Source organism: Saimiri boliviensis, chromosome 1 (genome assembly GCF_048565385.1).
Source record: "Saimiri boliviensis isolate mSaiBol1 chromosome 1, mSaiBol1.pri, whole genome shotgun sequence".
Lineage (NCBI taxonomy): Eukaryota > Metazoa > Chordata > Mammalia > Primates > Cebidae > Saimiri > Saimiri boliviensis.
The window spans coordinates 227561758-227585613 of NC_133449.1; the positions used below are offsets into that span (position 1 = coordinate 227561758).

Below are 23856 nucleotides of genomic sequence, written 5' to 3' on the forward strand. Positions count from 1 at the left end.
TTTATGAGAACAAATTACTTGTTTTACTTCAAGGTTCCCATATATTTATACTTAATATACTTGAGAACTCTAAAATGCAACCAATTTTGGTGATTTCAATGGCACTTAATGTTTTTAATCTTTTCATTAAAGAGGAATTTTGGTTATTTCTACATTTAGGATCACTTTCTGAGTTCCTGTTTTAAAACTTTTAAAAAGCCCTTTTGGGATAAGAATTCCTAACTTCTTAGATAGTAAATGATGGAAAGAATTCTTTGAATTTTTTTGAAATCTGTAATTACAGTTGTTCACTTCTTAGTAGTGTTAAGGGTGCTGGGCATATTTTACTGATTGGGGTAGTGTTACATAATTTTGTTATTTAAACTAAAAAACTAAGGCATATAATTAAACATAGTTTTTTTTGGTTTTTTTTTTTTTTTTTTTTTTGAGGTCTTTCTGGATATCCTTATTTAAAATTGTAAATCCACTTCACCGTTTTCCTGCTCTTTCTATTCCCCTTCTCTGCTTAGTTTTCCTTCACTGCATTTGTCACCTTCTCATATAAACACAATTTACTTTTTTTGTTTGTTTCTTTGTTCATGGTCTTTCTTCCTTACTAAGGTGTAATCTCCCTGAAGGAAGGGATTTCTGTCTTTTGTGTTTACTGCTATGCAGTGCTTAAAAAAGTATGAATACTCATCCAGACACCGATCCAAAAATATTTAGTTAGATCTTTTACACTTTTAGAGATACTGATCTTGTTTTAAAATTTTATTATAGTAAACTCTAACTTAGCAGAAATGTAAACAATTAGAAAGTTAATATCAGCATCTTTTTAAAACTCTCGTTTTATGAAACACTTATTTCTTCTTATGCCCACCCCTTCAAATCAAGAATTTATTTAAAACCTAACCCTTAAGGTATAATTTGAAGTCAACATATTAAGCCTAATCTCTTGCAAGTTTCTGGGTCAGTGTTGATAAAGGATGTGTTCATATTATGGTAATAATCGTGATTTTGATGTACCTTAAGATCCTGAGATACCTTCTGATTAAACAAAAGAAACAGCAAGAAAGAAAAGAAAAAAAACTCAAAAACTGAGTTATCTTTAAAATGAGACTCTAATGGTCAGCTGAATTTGGTATACATGATAACTCAGTGTGACAGGACACTAATTCTGAAATGATTTAAAATAAATAGAAGCTTAATTTTCTGTTTAAATGATTCATTTTTACTTTTTTCAATTTATGCTAGAAGCATAGACAATTGTTCCTTAATTCCAACTCTGATTGTTTTTTTTTTTCGCCTAGTTACATGTATGGTTTCCAGCAAGATGAAAACTATCCTGATTAGTAAGTTAAAATTTGGCACAACCCTAAATACTTTGAATATTTTTATATGGAATATCACTGGAATTTTGTGAGTTCCGGTGACAATGATGATGTAATAAATTTTTATAGGGATAGCCTCCTAGGTAAAGGAAAAAAAAAAAATAGCACCTAACAGTTACCAGGCACTTACTGCAGGTCAGTTACTGTTTTTTTTCCGAGAAGAGTCTTGCTATGTCAGGCCAGAGAGCAGTGGCATGATCTCTGCTCACTGCAACCTCCACCTCCCAGGTTCAAGTGACTCTCCTGCCTCAGTTTCCAGCGTAGCTGGGATTACAGGTGCTCCCCACCATGCCTGGCCCATCAGTTACTCTTTTAAGTGATTTTCATGTACTAACTAGTTTATTCCTCATAACAACTTTGTGAGAGAGGTGACTATAATTAACCCCATTTTGTAGTTGGGGAAACCGAGGCACAGAAGACTTAAGCAACTCTCTCAACTTCACACAGCTAATATGTAGCAGTTAAAGTTTATGCCCATATCCCGTTCTTCTTAAAATGGAGATATTTTTAATATTTTTACCTTGTGAGAAGGCATTTGAAATGCTGTATTAATCAGAATACAGCCACACTGATTGAAAGCACACTATTTCAACAGGGAATGTAATATGGGGAAATAGCTAAATAGGTTTGAAAGAAAGCAACAACAGCACACAGAAGTTACATAAAATCAGTAAATGCAGGGAGCAATCACTAGGGCTGAGGCACCAAAAGAGCTTGAGCTTGTGGTTATCAAAAATATTGGAGGAGGAACCTCAGAGAGCTGAATCTTAGACCTCTAAGGATAGGGTGCTGTGGGACTGCTGTTACTGGAAGAGCTCACATTTGCCTTTAACCTCTGAAGAGAGGTATTGCACAGCTGTGCTGGGGCATGAAGGGACTTCTGAGGGGCATGAAGGGACGAGTTCTGGTTGTGTGGGATAAAGCTAGAATGGAACCAGCTATTGTCACAGCTATTATCACTGAATAAACTGTTTGCTGGGGTCACCCTGACAGGAGTAGCAAGCTAACAAGAAGCATATCCATTCTCCTCTCTTACTTCCAGTCTCCTTCTAGAGCCTCTCTTAGTTTATGGGACCTAACAGGAAGCGATTTAATGAAGGACAAAGGTAGTGTATGGATCCCCAGTTTCAGCATCTGAAAGACCACAAAAAGATGGATTTGAAACTGAAAGACTAGAATTTATAACTGTCACAGTATGAAGCAAATTCAGGAAAATAATGGTGACATCTCTCTGAGACTAATCCAGTCAACAAATTACGATGTAAAATGAGTACTTGTAAAACGTGGGTAAAGAATACTATGAGATTGATGAAAAATTCAAATATTTTTACCCTAGTATTTTAAATGGAAGTATTATTACTTTGTATATGTGTGGGGAAAAGTATTATTAGGAAAGTATTTAATATCTCTTTTATTCATTTTAGATAAGATGGGAAAAAAACATCACATTGGGGGAACCACCAGGATTCTTACATTCTTGGTGGTGGTAAGTATCCTTTATTCCATTTTTACTGGCTTGATGATGCATTTCAGTAGGCCTGTTTATGATTTCATGCTTCCTTTTTATTTTTACATTTTCTAAAATTTTCTAGAAGGTAGCACTTTAAAAAACCCCTTTAAAATCAGCAGTAGTATAATTTAACTTAAATATACTAGTATTGAGTCCAACTGGAATTGGAACCAGTGTGTGGAATCTCCCGCTGTAAGTATGATTCTATAATGACTTGGGATGCCATAACAAAATGCCATAGAATAGATGGCTTAAACAACAGAAGCATATTTTCCACAATTCTAGAGTCTAGAGGTACAAACTAGCATGATCAATTTCTGGTAAGGGCTGTCTTCCTGACTTGTAGACAGACACCATCTCACTGTGTCCTTATGTATTGGGGAGAGCAAGCTGTTTGTGTCTTTTTTTATGAGAACTAGTTCCATCATGAGGGTTCTATTTTCATGATCTTTCTACACCTAAGTATTTCCCAAAGACCCCATCTCCAGATACCATCACATTGGTGATGCCCACCCCCTCAAATCAGGAATTTATTTAAAAACTCAACCCTTCATTTCAACTTACGAATTTGGGAGAGGGTTGGGCACGGTAGCTAATGCCTTTAATCCTAGCACTTTGGGAGGCCAAGGCGGGTGGATCACTTGAGGTCAGGAGTTTGAGACCAGCCCAACCAACATGATAAAACCCTGTCTCTCCTGAAAACACAAAAATTAGCCAGGCGTGGTGGCCCATGCCTATAATCCCAGCAACTTGGGAGGCTACAGCAGGATAATTTCTTGAACCTGGGAGGCAGATATTGCAGTGAGCCAAGGCCGGGCCATTGCACTTCAGTCTGGGCAACAAGAGCGAAACTCCATCTCAAAAAAACAAAACAAAACAAAACAATTTATTCATAGCAGATTATTTTCTCATACTGAAGTGGCCGATGAGGTTGACACTTTTTCTTGGCTCCTGATTGCTGAGCTAGTTATAAGATTGCTTTCTATAAAGTGGACTATCAAGTTGTCAATGCTAGGCCACTGAATAGGTAATTATAAGTGCTGGCGTGCCATTATAGCTTCTCCAAACCCTCACTTATCCTCTTGGGGAGATTGGGAATGGGAGATAATAATCTGATTGGCATCTTCTATGTAATAGGTCAGTCTTGTTCTAAAATAACAGCTACTCATCAAACTTAAAACTCACAAGAACAAGAGGGAATAAGTTACAAATAAGCAGTTAGTGAAATAAGTTTATCTTCATTTTCTTGTGCTGGAAAAGCATATTTATGAGAAACAGTTACTTGATACAATGCTCAAAAAATACTCAACTAATCAAATGAATTTTTTTGGGGGGCAGCAAAGAAGTAACTTTCATACCTTTATATTTCTTATATTTCTTTGTGTTTCTACCGTGTGGTAGTGGTATCTTTTAAAGTTTCATTTATTAATATAGGCTTTGAGCATGTTTCTCCATGCAAACCTAGTAAAGTTTATTTCATTCTCTCAACAAATACTGAGTGCCTTGTATGGGCCAGGTACTATGCTTGATACTATGGACACACCAGTGAATAAAACAGACACACATCCCTACCCTCTTGTTGATAACAGTCTGTGAGGAAAACAAGTAACAAAGTAATCAGTAAGAAAGAAGTATTTTAAGGGTATATGCGGAGTCCTCTGTAGACACATGCCAAATACATTTCACCTGGAAGAGCAGATACCTGAGCCAAGGCATTAAGTAGATATAAGAGTTGGCCAGAAAGGCATGGAGAGATAGAGAAGGGGAATGTTCTGGATCAACCATACCATGTGCGAAGACCTAGAGGTGAAAGGCAGAGAGAGTATAGCATGTGGGAAGAAAAGAAAGAAATTCATTGTTGGAAATTGAGGTGATAGAGTGGTTAGGGATGAGGCTGGATTTGTAAACTGTAAATTTGAATTTAATTATAAAGACAATACAATGCAGTTAAGTTTTTAAGCAGGAGAATAATACTGTTTATTTACATCTTGTCAAAGAAAAGAGTAGAACTCTGTAAAATATTTGAAAAGATTTTTTCTGAGCCAAATATAAGTGACCTTGGCTCTTGACACAGCCCTTGGGAGGTCCTGAGAACATGTGCCCAAGGTGGTCAGGGTGCAGCTTGGTCTCCCTACATCTTAGGGAGACACGAGACTTCAATCAGATACGTTTGAGAAACACATTGGTTCAGAGAGAACGACTCAAAGTTAGGGGCTTCCAGGTTATAGGTAGATTTAAAATTAAAGACCATTTCATTAAAATGTTTCTGATTGGTGATTGGTTGAATTTATCTAAAGATCTGGGATCAGTAGAGAAGAACTGTCTGGATTAAGATAAGCGATTATGGAGAGCAAATTTCTTATTATGCAGATGAAGCCTGTAGCAGGCTTCTTCAGAGAATAGCTTGTAAATATTTCTTATCAGATTTAAGGTCTGTGTTGTTAACACTAGAGAGTATAACGAGGTAAGTCCCACTCCCCCTTCCTGTCATGGCCTGAACCAGTCTCTCGGGTTACATTTTAAGAATGCACTGGCCACGGAGGAAGTCCATTCAGATGGTTGGGGGACCTTGTAATTTTATTTTTGGTTTACAATCTTAGCAATATCACTCCAGTTCTATAGAATAGATCATGGATAGAATAGGAATGAGTCCAGAAACAGAGAAGCAGTCTCTTGCAGTAATGAGTAGAGAATGGCCACTTGACCTAGTGTATAATCAGAGCAGAGGAAGAGAAGTGGAAGGATTTGAGGGATATAAGCTTGAAATAGAAATGGAAGGATTTGGTGAAGAGTTAGGTGTGCTGAAATGGGAATACATGCCATCGAAGTGGAGATGTTGAACAGGCAGTTGGTTACATGGGTCTAATGTTTAATGGAGAGAGAGAAGTTGGGTGCAGTGGTATATGTCTATAGTAACAACTACTCAGGCTGAGGTGGGAGGATCACTTGAACCCAGGTATTTGAATGCAGCCTGAGCAACATAGTGAGACCCCATCCCTATAAAAAGAAAAGAGAGAGAGATGGTTGAATGGTATTACCCATGAGGGGGGAAGGAAGTGAGCCTTGTAGAGAACACTTGAAATATTAATATCCAAGGAATGAGGAGGAAGTAGGTTATAAAGGAGACAGAAGGTGGTCAGGAACGGTGAGTGACACCTGTAATCTCAGCACTTTGGGAGGCCAAGGCGGGTGGATGACTTGAGGTCAGGAGTTCGAGACCAGCCTGGCCAATATGGATGAAACCCTGTCTCTCGTAAAAATACAAAAATAAGCCAGGCATGGGTGGCAGGCACGTCTAATCCCAGCTACTCAGGAGGCTGAGGCAAATGAATTGCTTGAACCTGGGAGACGGCGGTTGCAGTGAGCCGAGATCTTATCACTGCACTCACTCCAGCCTGGGCCACAGAGTGAGACTCTGTCTAAGAGAGAGAGAGAGAGAGAGAGAGAGAGAGAGAGAGAGAGAGCGCGCGCCAGCTAAAAACGTAGGAGGAAAAGCAGGAGAGTGTAGCATAGTAGAAAACAAGAATAAGTGAGGGAGAGAGAGAGAGAGAGAGAGAGAGAGAGAGAGAGAGAGAGAGAGAGGGCCAGCTAAAAACGTAGGAGGAAAAGCAGGAGAGTGTAGCATAGTAGAAAACAAGAATAAGTGAGGGTTTCAAGGAGAAAGAAAGGTCAGTAGTGGTCAACTGTGACTGCAAGGTAAAGTAATCAGAGTGAATGTGTCCTTTTAGGATTTGGGGAAAGGCCATCAGTGACTTATACAAGCTGAGTGATGGGCTAGGAAGCAAGAATGTTTCAGATTGAAAAATGACTAGGAAGGTAAGAAGTGGGAAATGGCATATAGTCAGCTCTTTAAAATGTTTCATCTGTGATGAGGAATAAAGGAGTGATAGCTTGAGGAATATTATAGATTAGAGAGAGAATTTTTTCATTTTAGATGGGAGAGACATCAGCATGTTTAGTGTTTAAGAGAAGGAGACAGTATAGAGGCAGAGTCAGAAGATGCAGGGAGAGAGGAGAGGACCATCTCTACTATTGTGGCAAAAGGAGATGCAGGGACATTTGTAGGTTTGATGTTAAGAAATCAATTTCTTCTATTCCTAATAAAATACTGTCTCCTATACATCCCTGCTTCCTGCCAATCTGGAGTGTTTGCATAAGGTTTTCCTTCTGAATTTATCAATTTCTGAAACCCAGATTAAGGTCCTTACCCCTAATACGTATCTTCCCCAAGCCTGCCACTAACTGTCTAAATGCCTGAGGAATTTCCCGTGGAGTATTTTGCTTTTGACTGAAAGAAGGGTTGGAATAGAAGACAAAATAGAAATGAAAGAAAAGTTTATGGAACGTGCAAATAGGAAGGAAGCATTATAAAAATTATAATACATTTGTTCTTGGGCTGTTAATCACACATTTAATAATGATGAACACTACATTATGACAAGGAATGCTTAAGACATTTTAACAAAGCAGGACATAGTGTTGCATGTGTGTCACAATTACAGTGTAGCATTAATGTGTATTAAGAGTAACAAAAAGAAAATTTTTTTTTTGTTTTAATATGGGGGGATTACAGATGAGGGTTTTTTTCTGAAAATATTTCCATTACTTTTAAGTAGAGTTTTCTTTTTTGTCTTCCCAGTTTTCTACTCTAGGCTCATAGTGTGTGCGGAGATGCAGGGTGAGGCAAGGGAGAAAGGAAAACGTGGATTCAGTATTTCAGCTCCACTACTTAGCATTTCAGCAAGGTTTTGTTGCTTTCAGCCTCAGTTTTACTATCTATAAAATGATGATGAGTCAAATTGATCTGGGGTTCAAAAAAATTAGTTCTTATTCTGATGGCTTTTTTTTTTTTCTGTGCAAAATAGGATACGAGGGTACTGAGGGTGGTGGCGATGATGATGATGGTGAGTTTTTAAGAGAGTTAAGGATAGACTTTAAAGAAAAGTTCTCAATAATTCTAAGTAGGCCCAGAGAAAGAACTGAGTAAGAGCACACACAAAAATTGCCAGGCAGTGTTTAAATCCTAGTTAATATTGGAGCTTATAGTGCATTGTGACACCAGTATGCCCAGGAATGTGAGTTTTCCGCAACAGCAATTGGTAGTCCATGTATGTGCATGGACAAGCTAGGTGAGTTTTTTTTAAATCCCCATTTCTTCTGTTAAAAGCATTTCTTACTCAGTACCATAAACACTCATCTCTTAGCATCTTTGAAAGAAAAAAAACGAAAGCTCTCTTTGAGTGCTATGCACGTGGTTTCCTTGGAACGTTATTTAATGCCATCATGTTTTAAATCTTGCTCCTGAAAGCATGCCGTACTACAAGTCCCATGGTGAGTGGAACCGCACTTGGTCAGTTGTGGTTGTGGGTTTCCCCTGTTTGTCTCACATATGTAGGGCAGGAACAGGTGCGGTCTTTTGGTTCAGAGTTGTTCCAACGGTTCACTACAGTTAAGCACCATCACTGTGCTGTTTTCCTGAAGACTGGCATTTTGTATAATTTAAACGTCAATTTTTCTTTTTATATAGTATTTCTGATATCTGGATCTAGACTGCCAATCCTTAACTTTTTTTCCAAATGTAGTTGAGTCTCCTCACCTGTCAACACCTTTTCATTTGCGTATTTCCAATGAAGTCTACAAATGACATAAGAGACCACTTTAGGAGTCTGACTCTCTTGGATCAGTGGGTTAACAAAGTGAGGATTTAAAGAGTTTTCTGTTACAGCATTAATTTTGTTTCTTGCACCTCTTTCTTTTTTACACACTTTCTCATGAATTTAACTTATTCATACACTGTAGATGTTTGATTATAACTTAATACTTCGGTTTTTTGCTTCTGTAGCCTTTTTTTTTTTTAACCTCAGCTATCAGATGGTGCAGCTTTTAAATGTGGCATTTTCCCCCCTTTTTCTGTGGCTCTTAGATTCAGGGGATTCCTTCTTCCATGGTGTTCATATTTTAAGTAACTTAATTTGTACTTAGCCAGAGATATCAAATAAATAAGTAATGGGCACATAAATATTTTTAGATTATATTTGTTCAATTTAAATCTAGTACATGCAAAACATATAGGTATAGTTTTTTTTTTTTCCCCAAATGTTTTATATTTTTTCCCTAAAGCTACTGGCATATTCTTTGAGGTGCCTCCTTCATCTGTATATATCAATGATTCTTAATAGTTTTGATTAAGTCATGGGGTCCTTTGAGAACTGATAATAGCTATGGATCTCGTCTTTCAGAAAAATGCCCAGATCTTAAGCTTCCCTTATTATTGTGTTTAGCTAGCCATTAACATGGGCTTTAAATCCAGCAGATGCCAGACCTTCTTATCCTTAACTCTTTAGAAATGGACTTCATAATCTGTGCTTTAGGTTAAGGATTCAGGACTGTAATAATCGTTGCCTTTTTATGTTGACCAGGAAAGCTGTTGTTGCAGTTGAGGTCCAGATGATTAGGATAACATGTATTCTTCAACAACTTAGTGCTTGCTCATTTGCTGAATCTAAGAGTCCCTGTTGGATGGACTAGTTGCTAATTTTATGACTTCTTCTCATTTCCATTTTTTTATAGAATATTTTAAATTAGAATTATTCTGTTGTTTAAGCATTTTCTCCAAATATTTACAGAGTACAAAACCATGTTGCCCTCAAGGAAACAAGTAGTAGGAAAGATAAACAGTTTAAAAGTATTAAAGCCGAAATATGTACTGGATTAATACTAATGTATTATAGACTTGATATTTGCGAATAGAGTAGATCTTAAGTGTTCTTAACAGACACACACATACACACACACACACACACACACACACACAGAGTAACTATGTGAGGTGATGAATATGTGAATTAGCTTGATTTTGCTAATCATTTTCCAAAGTATATGTATATCAAAACTTTACATTGTATACATTAAATATATAGTTTTTATTTGTCAATTATACCTCTATAAAGCTGGAAATAAATTTAAAAAATAAATATATACTGGTTGTAATAGCATCACAGGAGCAATACTTCAGCTTGGGGGAGTTAGAAAAGGCATCACAGAGAAAGTGAATCTGAGCTGAGCTGAAAGTTGAGTTAGAGAAGGGTAATTGGGGCGAGGAATAGTGTGAAATCTCAAAAGGGATGATCATGAACTCAAGTAATAACAGGTAGTTTGATTTGGACCAGTTGATCCATAGGTCCAGTATTAATAAATGATAGAATATCAAGCTAGAGACAAAAGCAGGGGACAGATTATGAAGTCCTGCATACATTAAGGATTTGGGACTATAGCCCAAAGATTTTAAACAAAATGCTTGACATGATCAGATTTGGGCCTTTAGACACTGAATTGGCATCAACAAAAAGTTGGATTAAAGATGGATTAAAAATGCAAAAATTAGCTAGGTGTGGCAGCATACACCTGTAGTCGCAGCTTCTTGGGAGGCTGAGGTGGGAGAATTGCTTGAACCTGGGAGGCGGAGGATACAGTGAGCCGAGATTGTACTACTGTGCTCCAGCCTGGGCCGCAGAATGAGACCCCATCTCAAAAAAACAAAAACAAAAACAAAAACTAAAAAACAAGATGGATTAAAGAGGATTGAGAAAAGAGGCAGAGACTAGTAGACTTGGGTGAAAAGTTGGTGAAGAGTGGGAGTGTTTGAAGATGTATGAAAAAGAGAGATCTATATATATCACATATGCAAAATAAGCAGAATAAAGTACTGGCGAGATGAGAGGCAAAGGCCTCAGAGTGGAAGAGGCAAAATTTCTACCTTTAAGATAGGTTAGATAAATTTATGTGATATACTTTCTGGAGCTCTTTTCCCTTGTTTCTAATGTGATTTCCCTAATCACTTCTTTTTTCCTTTTTCGTTTATTTACCTCATGTTCAGTGCCCCAGTTTATAATAATACATTTACCTGAATAAAATCCCCTTTGAAAACTTACTTATTTGTACTTTTTATTAAACATTCTCAAATCTTCCATTAGTTCCAGAAATAAAAATGCCAGTAAACTACTTTCTTCTGATGTTAATGTGTTTTTTTAACTTGTGCAATTTTAAAACATAGGCTTTTAAAAACTTTCTATTTAAAGTTTTAATTGTAGAAACTATAACTCTTGATGTGATACCTTTTATAACTCTTATCTCTTGATATGGTTTGACTGTGTCCCCACTCAAATCTCATCTTGAATTGTAGTTCCCGTAATCCCCATTTGTGGTGGAAAGGACTTGGTGGGAGGTAATTGAATCTTGGGGGCAGTTCCCCATGTTGTTCTCAAGATAGTAAATTCTCACGATATCTGGCAATTTTATAAGGGGTTTACCCCTTCGCTCAGCTCTTATTCTTCTCCTTGCTGCTGCCATATGAAGCCACCATGATTGTAAGTTTCCTGAGGCCTCCCCAGCCATGCTGAACTGAGTCAATTAAACCTCATTTCTTTATAAATTACGTGGTCTCAGGCATGTCTTTATTAGCAGCTTGAGAATAGACAAGTATGCCTTTTTTTTTTTTTTTTGAGATAAGACAGGGTCACCCAGGCTAGAGTGTAGTGGCACAATCACAGCTCACTGTAGCCTCCATCTCCTGGGCTTAAGTGAACATCCCACCTCAGCCTCCTTAGTATCGGGGACTGCAGGAACATACCACCACGTCCAGCTAAATTGTTGTATTTTTTTGTAGAGATGGGGTTTTGCCATTGTTGCCCAGGCTGGTCTCAAACTCCTGCACTCAAAATCTACCTGCTTCTGCCTCTGCCTCTGCCTGCCAAAGTGCTGGGATTACAGGCATGAACTACTGCACCCAGCCTATACCTAATTTTTATTTAATAAAATAAAAATATAAAGCACCTTTTAAAGTAACTTTGGTCCCCTGTATTTATATCCTGAAATCAAATATATAAACATTGTAGAGAAAATAAATTAAAAAGTAAGATTATCCTAAAAATTCTGTTTCTTTCACCTGGAGTGGAAAGTCAAATCTTGAAGTATGTTAGCACTGTAATTATTTTAGAATCCAATGAATAATATCAGGCATAGCTAAGAATAAACAAATACCCACAGGAAGACAAGAGCAATGGTGTTAGCTCATTAGAATGCTATAATATTTATAATTGGCTTACTGGTTTTTACTCATCTGATATGTCTTGCCCATAACAGGCAAGGTATAATAACTAGTTGAGTTGAATTAAACTAATCATATAAGACAGTGTAGGTGACAACGGGGCTAGAAGGAGGAGGCTGATCAGAGTGGGAAGGGAGGAAAAGTGTTAGCAAGAGAGAAAGCAAAGAACATAGGCCATAGAAAACAAAACTAAAATTTAGCGTGGGAGAAGAGGAAAGGAACATGGAATACAGAGAAAAATTTGGTGGGGCGAGAGCATTATAAAAAACAGGAAATCTTCATTAAATGTGAAGGACTTGAAAGAAAAGTGAGGCAAGTGTTACTCAAATTAATTAGAAAACTTCTTTTTATCTGGCTATACTAGCTATATGAGACTTTTTCTGTAATATTTTTAGTACCTTTAAGTTTCTTTTAAAATTACTTTTGCACATGTTATCTCTTTGTCTCTGTATAAAACACTGTAAAATACGTAGCACGTTTATTTTCTCATTTTACATAAATCAAACTATTTGCCCAAGGTCAAATTTAGAGTTAGAATTCAAGTTCCTGAATTATAACAGTGTTCATCTCAGTAACAGATATTTCTTAATCACAGAGCTGAATTCAGTGTCCCACTATTAATAAGTCATTAATTACATTTCCCATTTGAGCATTGCGAGTGGCTCGTTCCAGGCAGTGTATATAAATGGGACTCAAAACTTTTCTCTTCTGAATCATGTCTATATTGAGGCATCCACGGATCCCTGACAGCTGCATGTAGGGTTCAGGGGTGGTTGCTATAGGATATTCAGGAAATGAGTTGGTGCATGGGGGTCTAACGTAGGCTAACAATGTGCCTGCTATCTTATCTGGGACAGGTATCCATCCCACTCTTATAACAGCTGATGCTGATCTGAGTGCTGGTGCTGTAGAAACCTGCCCATAATCAGAATAAGGAGTCTTGAAATATGAACTCTTAAAACTATACACACATTAGAAGCAAAATAATATAATAATTTAAAAGCTCAAGCACAGTTTTGCCACCAACTGTGTGACTTTAAGGAAATTATTTAATCTAATTTAACCTAAGCTTCAGTTCCTTCACCTACAAAGTGGGGATAATAATTAGAAGGATTAGATGCTGAATATATGGTACTTCATATATGATGCTTGAATTTAGTACCTACTCAATAGTGATAACTATCTTTTAAAATATTTTTAAAATAGAAATTTATTTCTAATCCAGGGGTATTGTGAGAATTTTATGAAAGTGAAGCAAAATTTAATGCTTGCATTTTTTAAAGTATTCAGTAATGCTAGGGAATAATATTAATATAAGTTATACATACGAGAAAGTTCTAAGGTGAAGAAACATACATACACATTTCATGAAAAATTGGTTTTGGTCTTATGAATGGATAGTTTTCTTTAATAAGGATTGTCAGTAACATTCATTGATACATTTTTGGGTCAAAGATAGATGACTTCCTTAGTTATTAAGACTTGAACTTATAACTACCTGGCTTTTCCTCAGAAAAATTGTTTTCCATAGGGTTTTATTGTTTTGTTAAGTATTTTTTAAAAATTTTGTTTTCAGGCAGTGTTAGATCTGGCCAATGGCATAAGTTGTATAATTACGTTAGCATTCCATCTTCTGGGACACATCTGGTATGTTTATTCACCCTTGTAGACTTCTCTGACAACCATTTGGCTTTCTAGGTTCCCTTGAGATATTAACAAACTACCTAAGTCATTTCAACTCACATCCTCAGGAATAGAAGGAGATAACAGTGTTTGGGTTGAGAATCTTCAACTTGAGAATACCATATTTTCTCTTGCTTTATAAGGAGAAGATTTTAATAATAATAAATGATATAAGATCAAAGATTTCAATACTTTATAAGTTTTGCATCTCTGTGTTTAGTCTCTGTCTTCATTTGTAAAATATAAATTTTTCACTTGCTTCTGCTTAGGAATAAAGAGACTGTATAAAACTCTAAAGTATGATTTATGATTGTGAACCCATTACATTTCAAGGATAATATTTGCTTTCATGTTTAATAGTTGTAGGATTAGAGGAACTGAAAAGCTCCTTAGCTGCCAGCATTTCAGGTTGTAGAGGGATGAAGTCTACATCTTTGGAGGTTCAGAATTTTCTGCTCTTGGCCCTCTTGGAGATCAAGGAACAAATACAGTGGATCATTAGAACAGCTTACTAAAGTACATCAGTAAAGTCCCTCCACCTAAGTACAAATCAAGTATTGCTATGAAACTTACCTACTAAAAAGCCTACTTCTTCCTCTAGGAGATAAAGTATACATTTTTATATGCTAATTATCACATCTTCATAATACCAGCTAAAAGCGTTTGATAAAAATATTAGTAAAATTTTTATATATGCTATATAACTTCTGCATCTAGGTGAAGTGAGCGATTTTGGGCAAGTGAGCAATTTTGAATTCATCACTAGTTTTGGATCAACAGTTACATTTATGCCTTGGATTACTTTTCTTTTTATTTTCTTGGGCAGTGTATGGCAGCTTATTATATAGCCAGGTATTTAATCCATATTTGAAATATTACTAGAATAAAACAGTTTTTAAAGTTTTTATTCATGAAGCGTTCATTAGAAATATTCTGGTTTTAACCTATTTTCTAAATAAAGCTATAACATTATAGTTAAATGATTTGTCTACTAGCTCACAAAACTAAACATGGATTAATTGCAGAATGTGGACTAAAATCATGTATTTTGGTCTTACTACAGCCTTTGTCGTTGATGTTATTATATGGCCAATTGTTCTCAAATATTAGGATGCTATTATAGCAGTTACAGTATAGGTTGAAAAATCTGAAAATCTGAGATCCAAAATCTAAAACTTTTGAGTGCTAACATGAAACTCAAAGGAAATGCTTATTAGAGCCTTTTGGAATGTGGATTTTCAGATTTGGTATGCTCAACCACTAAGTATAAGTATAATGAAAATATTTCAAAATCCAAAAAAAATTTAACATCTGAAGCACTTCTGGTCCCAAGAATTTCAGATAAGGGATGCTTAACCTTGTATTACTAGACAAAATATGATTGAACTTTCTAAAAATTATAAAATTTGGAAATGTCTTTCCTACCTGTGATTCTTAGAAGGGAGAACATACAGATGCTTAATAAAATAGATGAGGCATGTGTTAAAATTTGAATATCATCGCACTAAATCTAAATTTGTATGTAATTTTTAATTAATTTTATTTAAATTTTATAACATCTTAGATTATTATAGACTTAATTATGAAACTCTCCTGATTAATAGGGCTTTTTAAAAATTGAATATTTACTGATCTTTAAAATGACAGAATAGGCATTGTGAATGTATGGACAATAATACATGCTTTTCCTGATGCTAAAATATGGGAACTGCCTAGCACAAGGCTTGCCGTGAGACATGTTTTTAAAGGATCTATTTCTTTGCCTGTGTTAAGCAAGATCATGTATAAGTGATACAGGATTCTCAGAAACATCACCTATAATACTATCCTCTGTTAGTCACTTGTTTTAGAATCTCTAAGCTTGATGTTACAAATGGTTGACCTCCCACTAAATCCATAAAGGCAAACATAAAAATAGAAGCAGAACAATGTTAATATTATCAGATAAATATTTAACTACATGTTTGGAAATAATTACTTCTGATGTTTATTTAATAACTCTTAGGGCATACTCCAACAATAAATTAATAAATTATTTTCCCCTAGTCCATTGTCGGAGATAATCTTTTAAAAGTACTACAATAGAATTATAAAAGTAATGTAATTGGAATAATTTTCAAGAGAGGTCTTCTATTGCTTGAGTGGAAATTAGGGAAATTAGGAAAGAAGAAGAAGAAGAGATATTATATTGTTTGCCACATAATACTGCATATAATATTCTTTGATTAAATACAATTTAAAGACTACATTACAAAATTTTGGTTTTAAGATCTCTGAAGTTCCTTAGGAATGTGATTGCACTACACTGTAATACACAACAAAGCTGATCCAACTGAAAAACTTTTAGCTGTATCTTTTGTTTATCTACAGGTCTTAATCCCAGTAAGGTTGTAAGGGTTTCTGTTAAAACTTTCACTCTCCTAAAAATATTGAAATTTACATAAATTATTTTTGTTTTTATTGTTTTCTCTGTATTTACTGCTTATTGTAGAAACTGAACAGGAAATAATGTCAATACTCAGTTTTTCACATTTTTCACTGCTGAGGGTAATCTTATTTTACTGAATTAATTATGAACTTAACTTTGTGTTGTAAGGCCTACAGAATGTTTTCTCCTAGCTGAGAAAAGAGAGAGATCTAGACTAAATGAAGGTCAAAACAAAAAGTCTGACTTAAATTTACCAAGTTTTGTTGTATCCTCATCATGTGTACCATCACCACAGTCACCTGCCTTAAAATATGTATATGCATTTTAAGCTATCATGCAAGCTAATTATAGTGCTGATGATATTATTAATAATATTCTTGTATATGCCAGACACTGTGCATATATGGTATAATATCTTCTCAACAACCCCATTTTTTAGAGGAAGAAATTGTATTTCTGATCATTTTAAGCAACTTGTTCAAGGGCTGTCAAAGCTGGTAATCAGCGAGTCTGGCTCTGTCTCAGATGTGTCCTACTCCAGTGCCTGTGCTCTTAACTTCTTGTCTTAATCTACCTTCCACTTTTGTAGAGTGGGAAATGTGGAATAAAAAAAAATTCTGTTGATCACTTGCCTTTATTTATAGCCAACATTTTAAAACATTTGCTTTCCTGATTTTTGAACCCTTGCTTGTGCTCATTGTGAATTTAGTAGATGGATGACCAGAGCCATATGTTTTGCAAGGAGCATAATTTTTTGTCCCCACAGTCTGCTTCACTCCCCACTGTTCTTGATTAGGAGAATAAAAGAAACGTTAGGATGGATTTTCAGAGTTACTAAACTATTTTAGTAATTGCAGGGGAAAATAGCATTTTTAAGAAAATATGTTTCTTTAAACAATGTAATTTAATGGTCAGGGTATTGGCTTATGAGTTGGACAACAGAATTACCTTTAAAAAAATCAGTGTACTACTTTATTCCTTAATTATTAAATTAGGATATTATTTACTGTTTCTATTCTTCATGGGAAAACAGTGAAAAATATAGCTACGCCAATCAAGTGTTTTATATCATGTAAACAGCCAGTTATAAGAATGACAATTTTTAAATTATTACTATAAAATTATTTTATTTTTTAGAAAAGTCTTACTTAGCATTTCTGAAAGATGGCTAGATGGTAGCACTGTTATTTCATGAAGAGACTTGCCTGCATTTAAGTCTTTCAAATAAATATCTGTTCTGAAGATGAAACATTTTGTGTAAGGAAAAATATATTTTCTACTTTTGGAATTGTGATTTCTCATGTTGGTGTTACATTATTTTCTTAATGTTACCATAATTACTTTTTTAGTGTATTTTGGGATCTCTACTGTGCAGCTCCAGAGAGACGTGAAACATGTGAACACTCAAGTGAAGCAAAAGCCTTCCATGATTATGTAAGTTAACATATAATTGTACAAAGTTATATTGACAGTTTTCTTCTTAACCACTGTTCTTAAAAATGCCTCGGCTCATCCATTCTTTTGTTTTGGTACTTAAGAGATTGGTTGGTCGTTTCTTTTTCTTGAAAAGTAGGCTCATAACTTTAAATGTGAAATAGGGGCGTTTGAATCTCCTTGAAGCTTAGGATAAAGCATAGTCCTAATGCTAAGCTATTAAAGAAATTTCTTATCTTTAAGCAGGTCTGATTTGTGAAATTTCAGATTTTATGAAAATTAAATATATAGTAATTCTTTATTCTACAAAAACACTAATCATAAGATTTCTATAAATGATCAATTCCTCCCTTGCACAAAGATTTTTGATTAAAAGTATAGAAATATTCTGTTATTCTCCTTTTGTAACTTTTGGTTGTATATCATAAGGCTAAATATCTTCCCTACTGAATTCACTTCCCCAAATATTGTGGATTCAAGGAAATACCAGACAAGAAAGTAGAAAATTCTAGGCAAAAATGAAAATGTAAACTTTTTAAAATCTTAAGGAACAGCAGTGGAGTGTCCTTGGCTTGAGCATTTTTTTTTTTTTTAGAAGGACTGCAAATCTGATTTTAGAGAGCTGATAGTATCAGGAAGTAGAACTGTGAAAAAAAAAAAAAGAAAAACAGAGAAGATAAGAATGAGGAAATGATATTATGAAGGGGCTGGGAAAACGTGTTTGCAGAACTAACCATAAAGGAGGGACAGACTGAGTTTAAGATGGAGGAAATCCAGTTTTCCTTGTTAGGAGGAAGTGAATTGGGGCAGGAGCCTGAGGAAATACCTGATAACCTAAAACTTAACCATAGGGATATTTGTCAAGTATGTAGAGGCTAGCATCATTCTGTGTAAAAAGCCTTAAAAACTAGAACCAGCACTCAAAAGGGAAAAAAGACCTTGTTCTTCCAAGAAGAATAATTCAGCCTTAGACTGAAAAGTAGAAATGTCCAGAAGAATTATACCCTCCAAAATAGTGTGGGGAAGAACATGCAGACTTAAGGGCAGTGAAAATCTTGGCTACCTGGCACGGACTGTGCAGTTCTTTAAATGTGTACTCATCTTACTTAAGTGAGAGTGCTTGTGATTACCTTATCTGACATTGATTATACACATAAAGCTTGATATGCACTGAACAGTAGCTTTTGGGAACAAGGTGAGTGAAAGGGATACTATTGCAAATAAAAAGTAGAGAAAAAAACAGATAAGGCAGGGCCCAGGTCATAGGATTTATCTAAACAAACCAATTTTCCTTTTTTATCTTCAGCTGACAGTAGGAAGTAAAGCAGAGATCCACCGATGAAGAATATGAGGAATCAGATAGAGTTGGGGTACCCCATCTCATCTATTTCTTACACAGAGAGATGCATGCCTCTATTTGGCCTGTCGTGGGAGATGATGTCTCCACTAATTTTGACAACTAGATGGCATTAGAGGGTGCCAGTGTTCTACTTTTAAAGAAGATATAATGTTTGATAGCCTACATTTTAAGAAATTAATCATGTAAATACTTTTTCAAAATTACATTCTGTAGAAAGATGTACTTTGCTATTCAACATGGAGATCTTAAGAGGAAAACTGAACTAATTTAGCACCTCTTTCTAAAAGCATTAGATAAATCATCATCATTGTTGTCATAATCACTTTCATCATCATCATCTTGCATTCATAAGACACTTCGAAAATTTCCAAGTATTCACACTTATAGCTTTAGAAATACACTTAAATAGGTTTTGGAAATGAGGACTAGCCAGAGGTAGGAGCAAAATTCTAATAGATTTTAAAGGAAGAAAAACCCCTTACCATTGTAATTTGGTCATTGGAAAATATAGTTTAGAAAAAAATCAGTATTTGAATTTTATAATTCATTATGAATATTAACACATTGTATCAGAGGTTCAATTTTAACTTAAATATTAGTTTTAAGAGACTTGATTTATTCTTGTATGGCATTTTTATTACAACTTAAAGCCAATTTATTTTCATGGTAATACATCTCTGATTTGTTTTTTAATTGAAGATTGGTAAAAGATGAATTTTGACCTACATGATTTTATATTACAGTTGGATTTTTTAAAATATTAATTTCTTTTATGAAGACATCTTTTTTTTAATGAGTAGGATTTTCTAAATTCTTAATGGTAGTAATTTCTGAAAATGATTGACAAATTTATTTCTAACATGTAAATACAGTGGTTTGAAAGACTTGGGAAAGAAAATGTAAAATTCTGGACTGTTATATTCCTGAATTTGAGTTTATTACATAATTACTTCTATAATGGGAATTAATATGTTTACCTACTGAATTTTAAAGTAATACTCAAGAAACCATTCTGAAAAATGCTTTCTTCAATGGCTGCGTTTTTAGTGTTAAAAATGCTCACATGCATGTATAATAAATGTTTCAAATTAGTCTTATTATTTTATAGTTACTTATCTATAAGATTGAGTGAATAATCACAGATAAGCTACTTTTTAAAAGAAATACTGGAGGCATAATGAGATAAATAATGAATAATTCTGTTAATTTAAAATAGGCAAAAATGTTAAAATGACTGTTTTTTGATAGTGGAATAATGCATGATTTTTACTTTTGTCTGTATATATTACTGTATTTTCCAAATATCTGCAATTATTAATTATTTCATATTCAGGAAAGTTACTTTAAAACAAATTAAATTTCACCTTTCAGTGAGCTCTAATTGCTCTTCTGAGATTGGAAAATAAAAAAACTTAATGAAATAAAATTTAAATTTACCATGTAACATGCACAGGCATTTAGCATTTCTTACGAAAGACATCTGTTGTTTTTTGTATGTGCACATATTGAGAGACATCCATAAACTGAATAGTTGTAATTTTGAGCCATTCTAAAATTTATTTTTAACCACGTTACTGAGGTACGATTGACATACAAAAAGCTGTACATATGTAATGTATAAGCTTGATGTGTTTGAAGATTAGTATGCACTCATGAAACCATCATCACAACCAATGCCATAAACTTACCTGTCACTTCCAAAAGTTCTTCTCCCGTTTTTGCTTTATTTTTTCCCTTTTGTGGTAAGACTACTTAACGTGAGATATACCCTCTTAAGAAATTTTTAAGTATACAATACAGTATTGTTAATCATATGACCTATGTTGTACAATAGATCTCCAGAATTTATCTTGTAAGACTAGATCTTCGTACCCTCTACCAACACCATGCCATTTTTACCTCCCCTTATCCCGTGTCAACCACAATTCTACTTTCTGCCTCATGAATTGGACTATTTTGGAATCCACATGTAAGTGAAATCATGACGTATTGGTCCTTCTATAACTGGTTTATTTCACTTAGCATAATATACTCCAGGTTCATCCATGTTGTCACAAATGGCAGAATTTCCTTTGTTTTCTAAGGCTGAGTACATTCCATTGTGTGTATATACCACATTTTCTTTATTCAGGATGGATACATAGGTAGATTCCATATTTGGCTATTATGAATAATGTTGCAGTGAACATGAGAATGCAAGTATTTCTTGGGGATTCAGTTTCTTTAAATATATGCTATACTCAGAAGGGAGACTGATAAAGCAAATGGTAAAACTATTCTTAATTTTTTGAGGAACCTCTGTAATGTTTCCCGTAGAGGTTGCACCAGTTTACATTCTTTCCAATAGTGTACAAGTGTTCCCTTTTCTCCACATCCTCACTAAAACTTGTCCTTCATTTCGTAATTTTTAATAACTTTTTTTTGTAATTACTATTTTAGAAATACGTTTTGGCTTTTGGTTTTCAAATTTTTTGTTTTGTTTTTTGAATATGGATTTTTGTCACTTTATTATTTTATTTGGCAAAGAATTTTTGGATGTAGTGTTAATGTCTTTTTTCTTGAAAAATCACCCTGTTCATACTTAAGAGAAAAGGAGGGAAAAAGAGAAGCATCTAAACGAATAAAACCTTGATCTTCTTTAATTCATATTTGAAAATATAGGAACTTATTTAGCATATGTGTTACAATGCTTAATATAAAAGAAAAATACATTTAGAAATGTATTAACAGTTAGTAGTGTGTAGGGATGTGCTTTTGAATGACAGCGCTAGACAGTGTACAAGGAAGTGATTACAAGTCAGCATAACGGTTACTTTTGACACATGGGAAGAAGTTATGATTGGGATGGCCTTATGGAAGGTGCTTCAGAGATGGGTGGCAGAGTTCTGTTTTCCTTGACCAGGGTGGTAGTTACAAGTGTGCTTGCTTTATAATATTTTGTAGTGTCATAAATTTACTTTATGTATCTTTCCATATTTATTTTTTAATTTTAAAATAAGATTCTTAAAACATATTTAAGAAAATTAACTTTAGAAAAATAATAGGTACAGTAGTTTCTAATGCAGTTCCAGGCATTGCTGTGGTTCATATTTAAGAACTGGTGGCAGAAAATTTAGGAATGATCTCCAGACAAATCTAGGTTTTACAGTAGAACAATTAAATTATATTGCCACATGTCGAGGAAAGATCTAGCTTGGCCCTGTTATTTTTATCCTGGATTAAAACCAGTTTACTCTAAGCTGTAAAATTATGATTATATATTGTTATTAAAGACAAAACGATTGTATCAAGTGATTAAAAATAATACTAACTTGAAAGTTTATTGCGTTAGGTTTTATTTTCTATTAGTATGTTTTATTTTACTCTGAAATCATAAGCAGTGTTTTTATCTGCAATTAGTTAATGTTTACTAGATGTTTTTTCTGCTACAGCTTAACATAAAATCGTTTAACAATTTATTTCTTATTCCATTTATTTCCAAAATACTTCAGAAAAGTATCAACATATACTACTAAACTTTTAATGAAAATGAAATACAGTGATTATAATTCTAGTTTATTAGTATGACTGATAGATTCCTTAATTGTCCTAAAGCAAAGATAGAGCCAAAATTTTAATTGATTCAGTGTGATAGTAATGAAATAAAATTATTACAATGAGTTGTTTGAGAGCAGAGAATTTGATTTTTCTTTCTCAGGATCTATCAAATAATAGAAGTTCAATAAATATTAACAGAATGTAGTAGTTCTTTAGTTAGGAAACTGAAAATGTTTCACGTCTTTCAAATGTTCAGGTAAATTGATAGGCTCGAGTCATAATTGATGACAAAAGTGACTTAACTTTTGTATTCTTGCCTAAAAGAATCTTTGTAACATCTACAAAGGATAATGTTACCAATTTGTAGTAAAAAGTGATATATAAACACATGTCAATACAATAATAGGTAATAAATGTTTTCTTGAACACCTCAGATTTTTGCAGATAATTATGCATTATTTTAGGAACCTATGTCTGTAGAAACTATCCCAGAGAGTTAATGCTTCCTTTGTTATTATCTTGTAACATCTTCTGCATATACCTTAATATCGTCATCCCTGCATATTAGATGTCTTTTGCATATGTTCTTAATGTCCTTTGTGTTAGATTTTTGTAACGGGATGTTTTCTCTAATAATATGTGAACTCCCTCAGAGAATAACTTGTTCTTATTTATCTTTTTCATCTCCTGTATCTAGTATGATGCCTAGCATGAGATATTTAAATATACATTCAAATATAAAATTAAAAATGAAAATATTCATCTTTATCATTTTTGATTTTAATATAACTGGATATGTAGTTGCAAGAAGGTAATTTAATACTAATTTTATTCACTTTGTGTTTCAATACAAATTTAGTTAAGGCAGAAACTTGTAAAGACATAACAAGTCGATCAAAGCAGATAGCAGTGCCTTTATATCTTGAGAGGCATGGTGCTGAAGAATATAGCAATGAATAACATAGATACAGTTTCTATCCTCATGGGCCTACCTTCTGGCAAGAAATCTTTTCTCAAAAAGTTTGTGCTGGGTGCGGTGGCTCAAGTATGTAATCTCAGCACTTTGGGAGGCTGAGGTGGGCAGATCATGAGGTCAGGAGTTTGAGACCAGCCTGGCCAACATGGCGAAACCCCCATCCCTACTAAAAATAGAAAAAATTAGCTGGTCGTGGTGGTGGGCACCTGTAATTCCAACTACTTGGGAGGCTGAGGCAGGAGAATTACTTGAACTGGGGAGGCAGAGGTCTCAGTGAGTGGAGATCATGCCACTGGACTCCAGCCCGGGCGACAATGCAAGCCTCTGTCTCAAGAAAAGAGAAGTTTGAACTATCAAACAGTAAAATACAGATAGAGATACAGTATAGTTTTATATTATTGAATCAGAAGAAATTTATAGATATGTAAGAATATGAATCTAAGCATACATCA

At 34.5% G+C, this 23856-nt stretch overlaps 1 protein-coding gene across 8 annotated transcripts in view; it reads left to right on the forward strand.

Annotated features, from left to right (window-relative positions):
• The window catches only part of SSBP2 (single stranded DNA binding protein 2), a 342830-nt gene that overhangs the window by 111400 nt on the left and 207574 nt on the right, over positions 1-23856 (forward strand). For 5 of the 8 annotated variants that reach the window (XM_003920795.4, XM_010340775.3, XM_010340761.3 and 2 more), the window contains exons 3-4: positions 2795-2856; positions 17447-17531. In XM_003920795.4, the coding sequence (XP_003920844.1) occupies positions 2795-2856; positions 17447-17531 (147 nt within the window). Of the gene's footprint in view, positions 1-1289; positions 1332-2794; positions 2857-17446; positions 17532-23856 lie in introns of all 8 variants that reach the window. The other 3 variants (XM_074384233.1, XM_074384234.1, XM_074384232.1) reach the window with 1 other exon arrangement.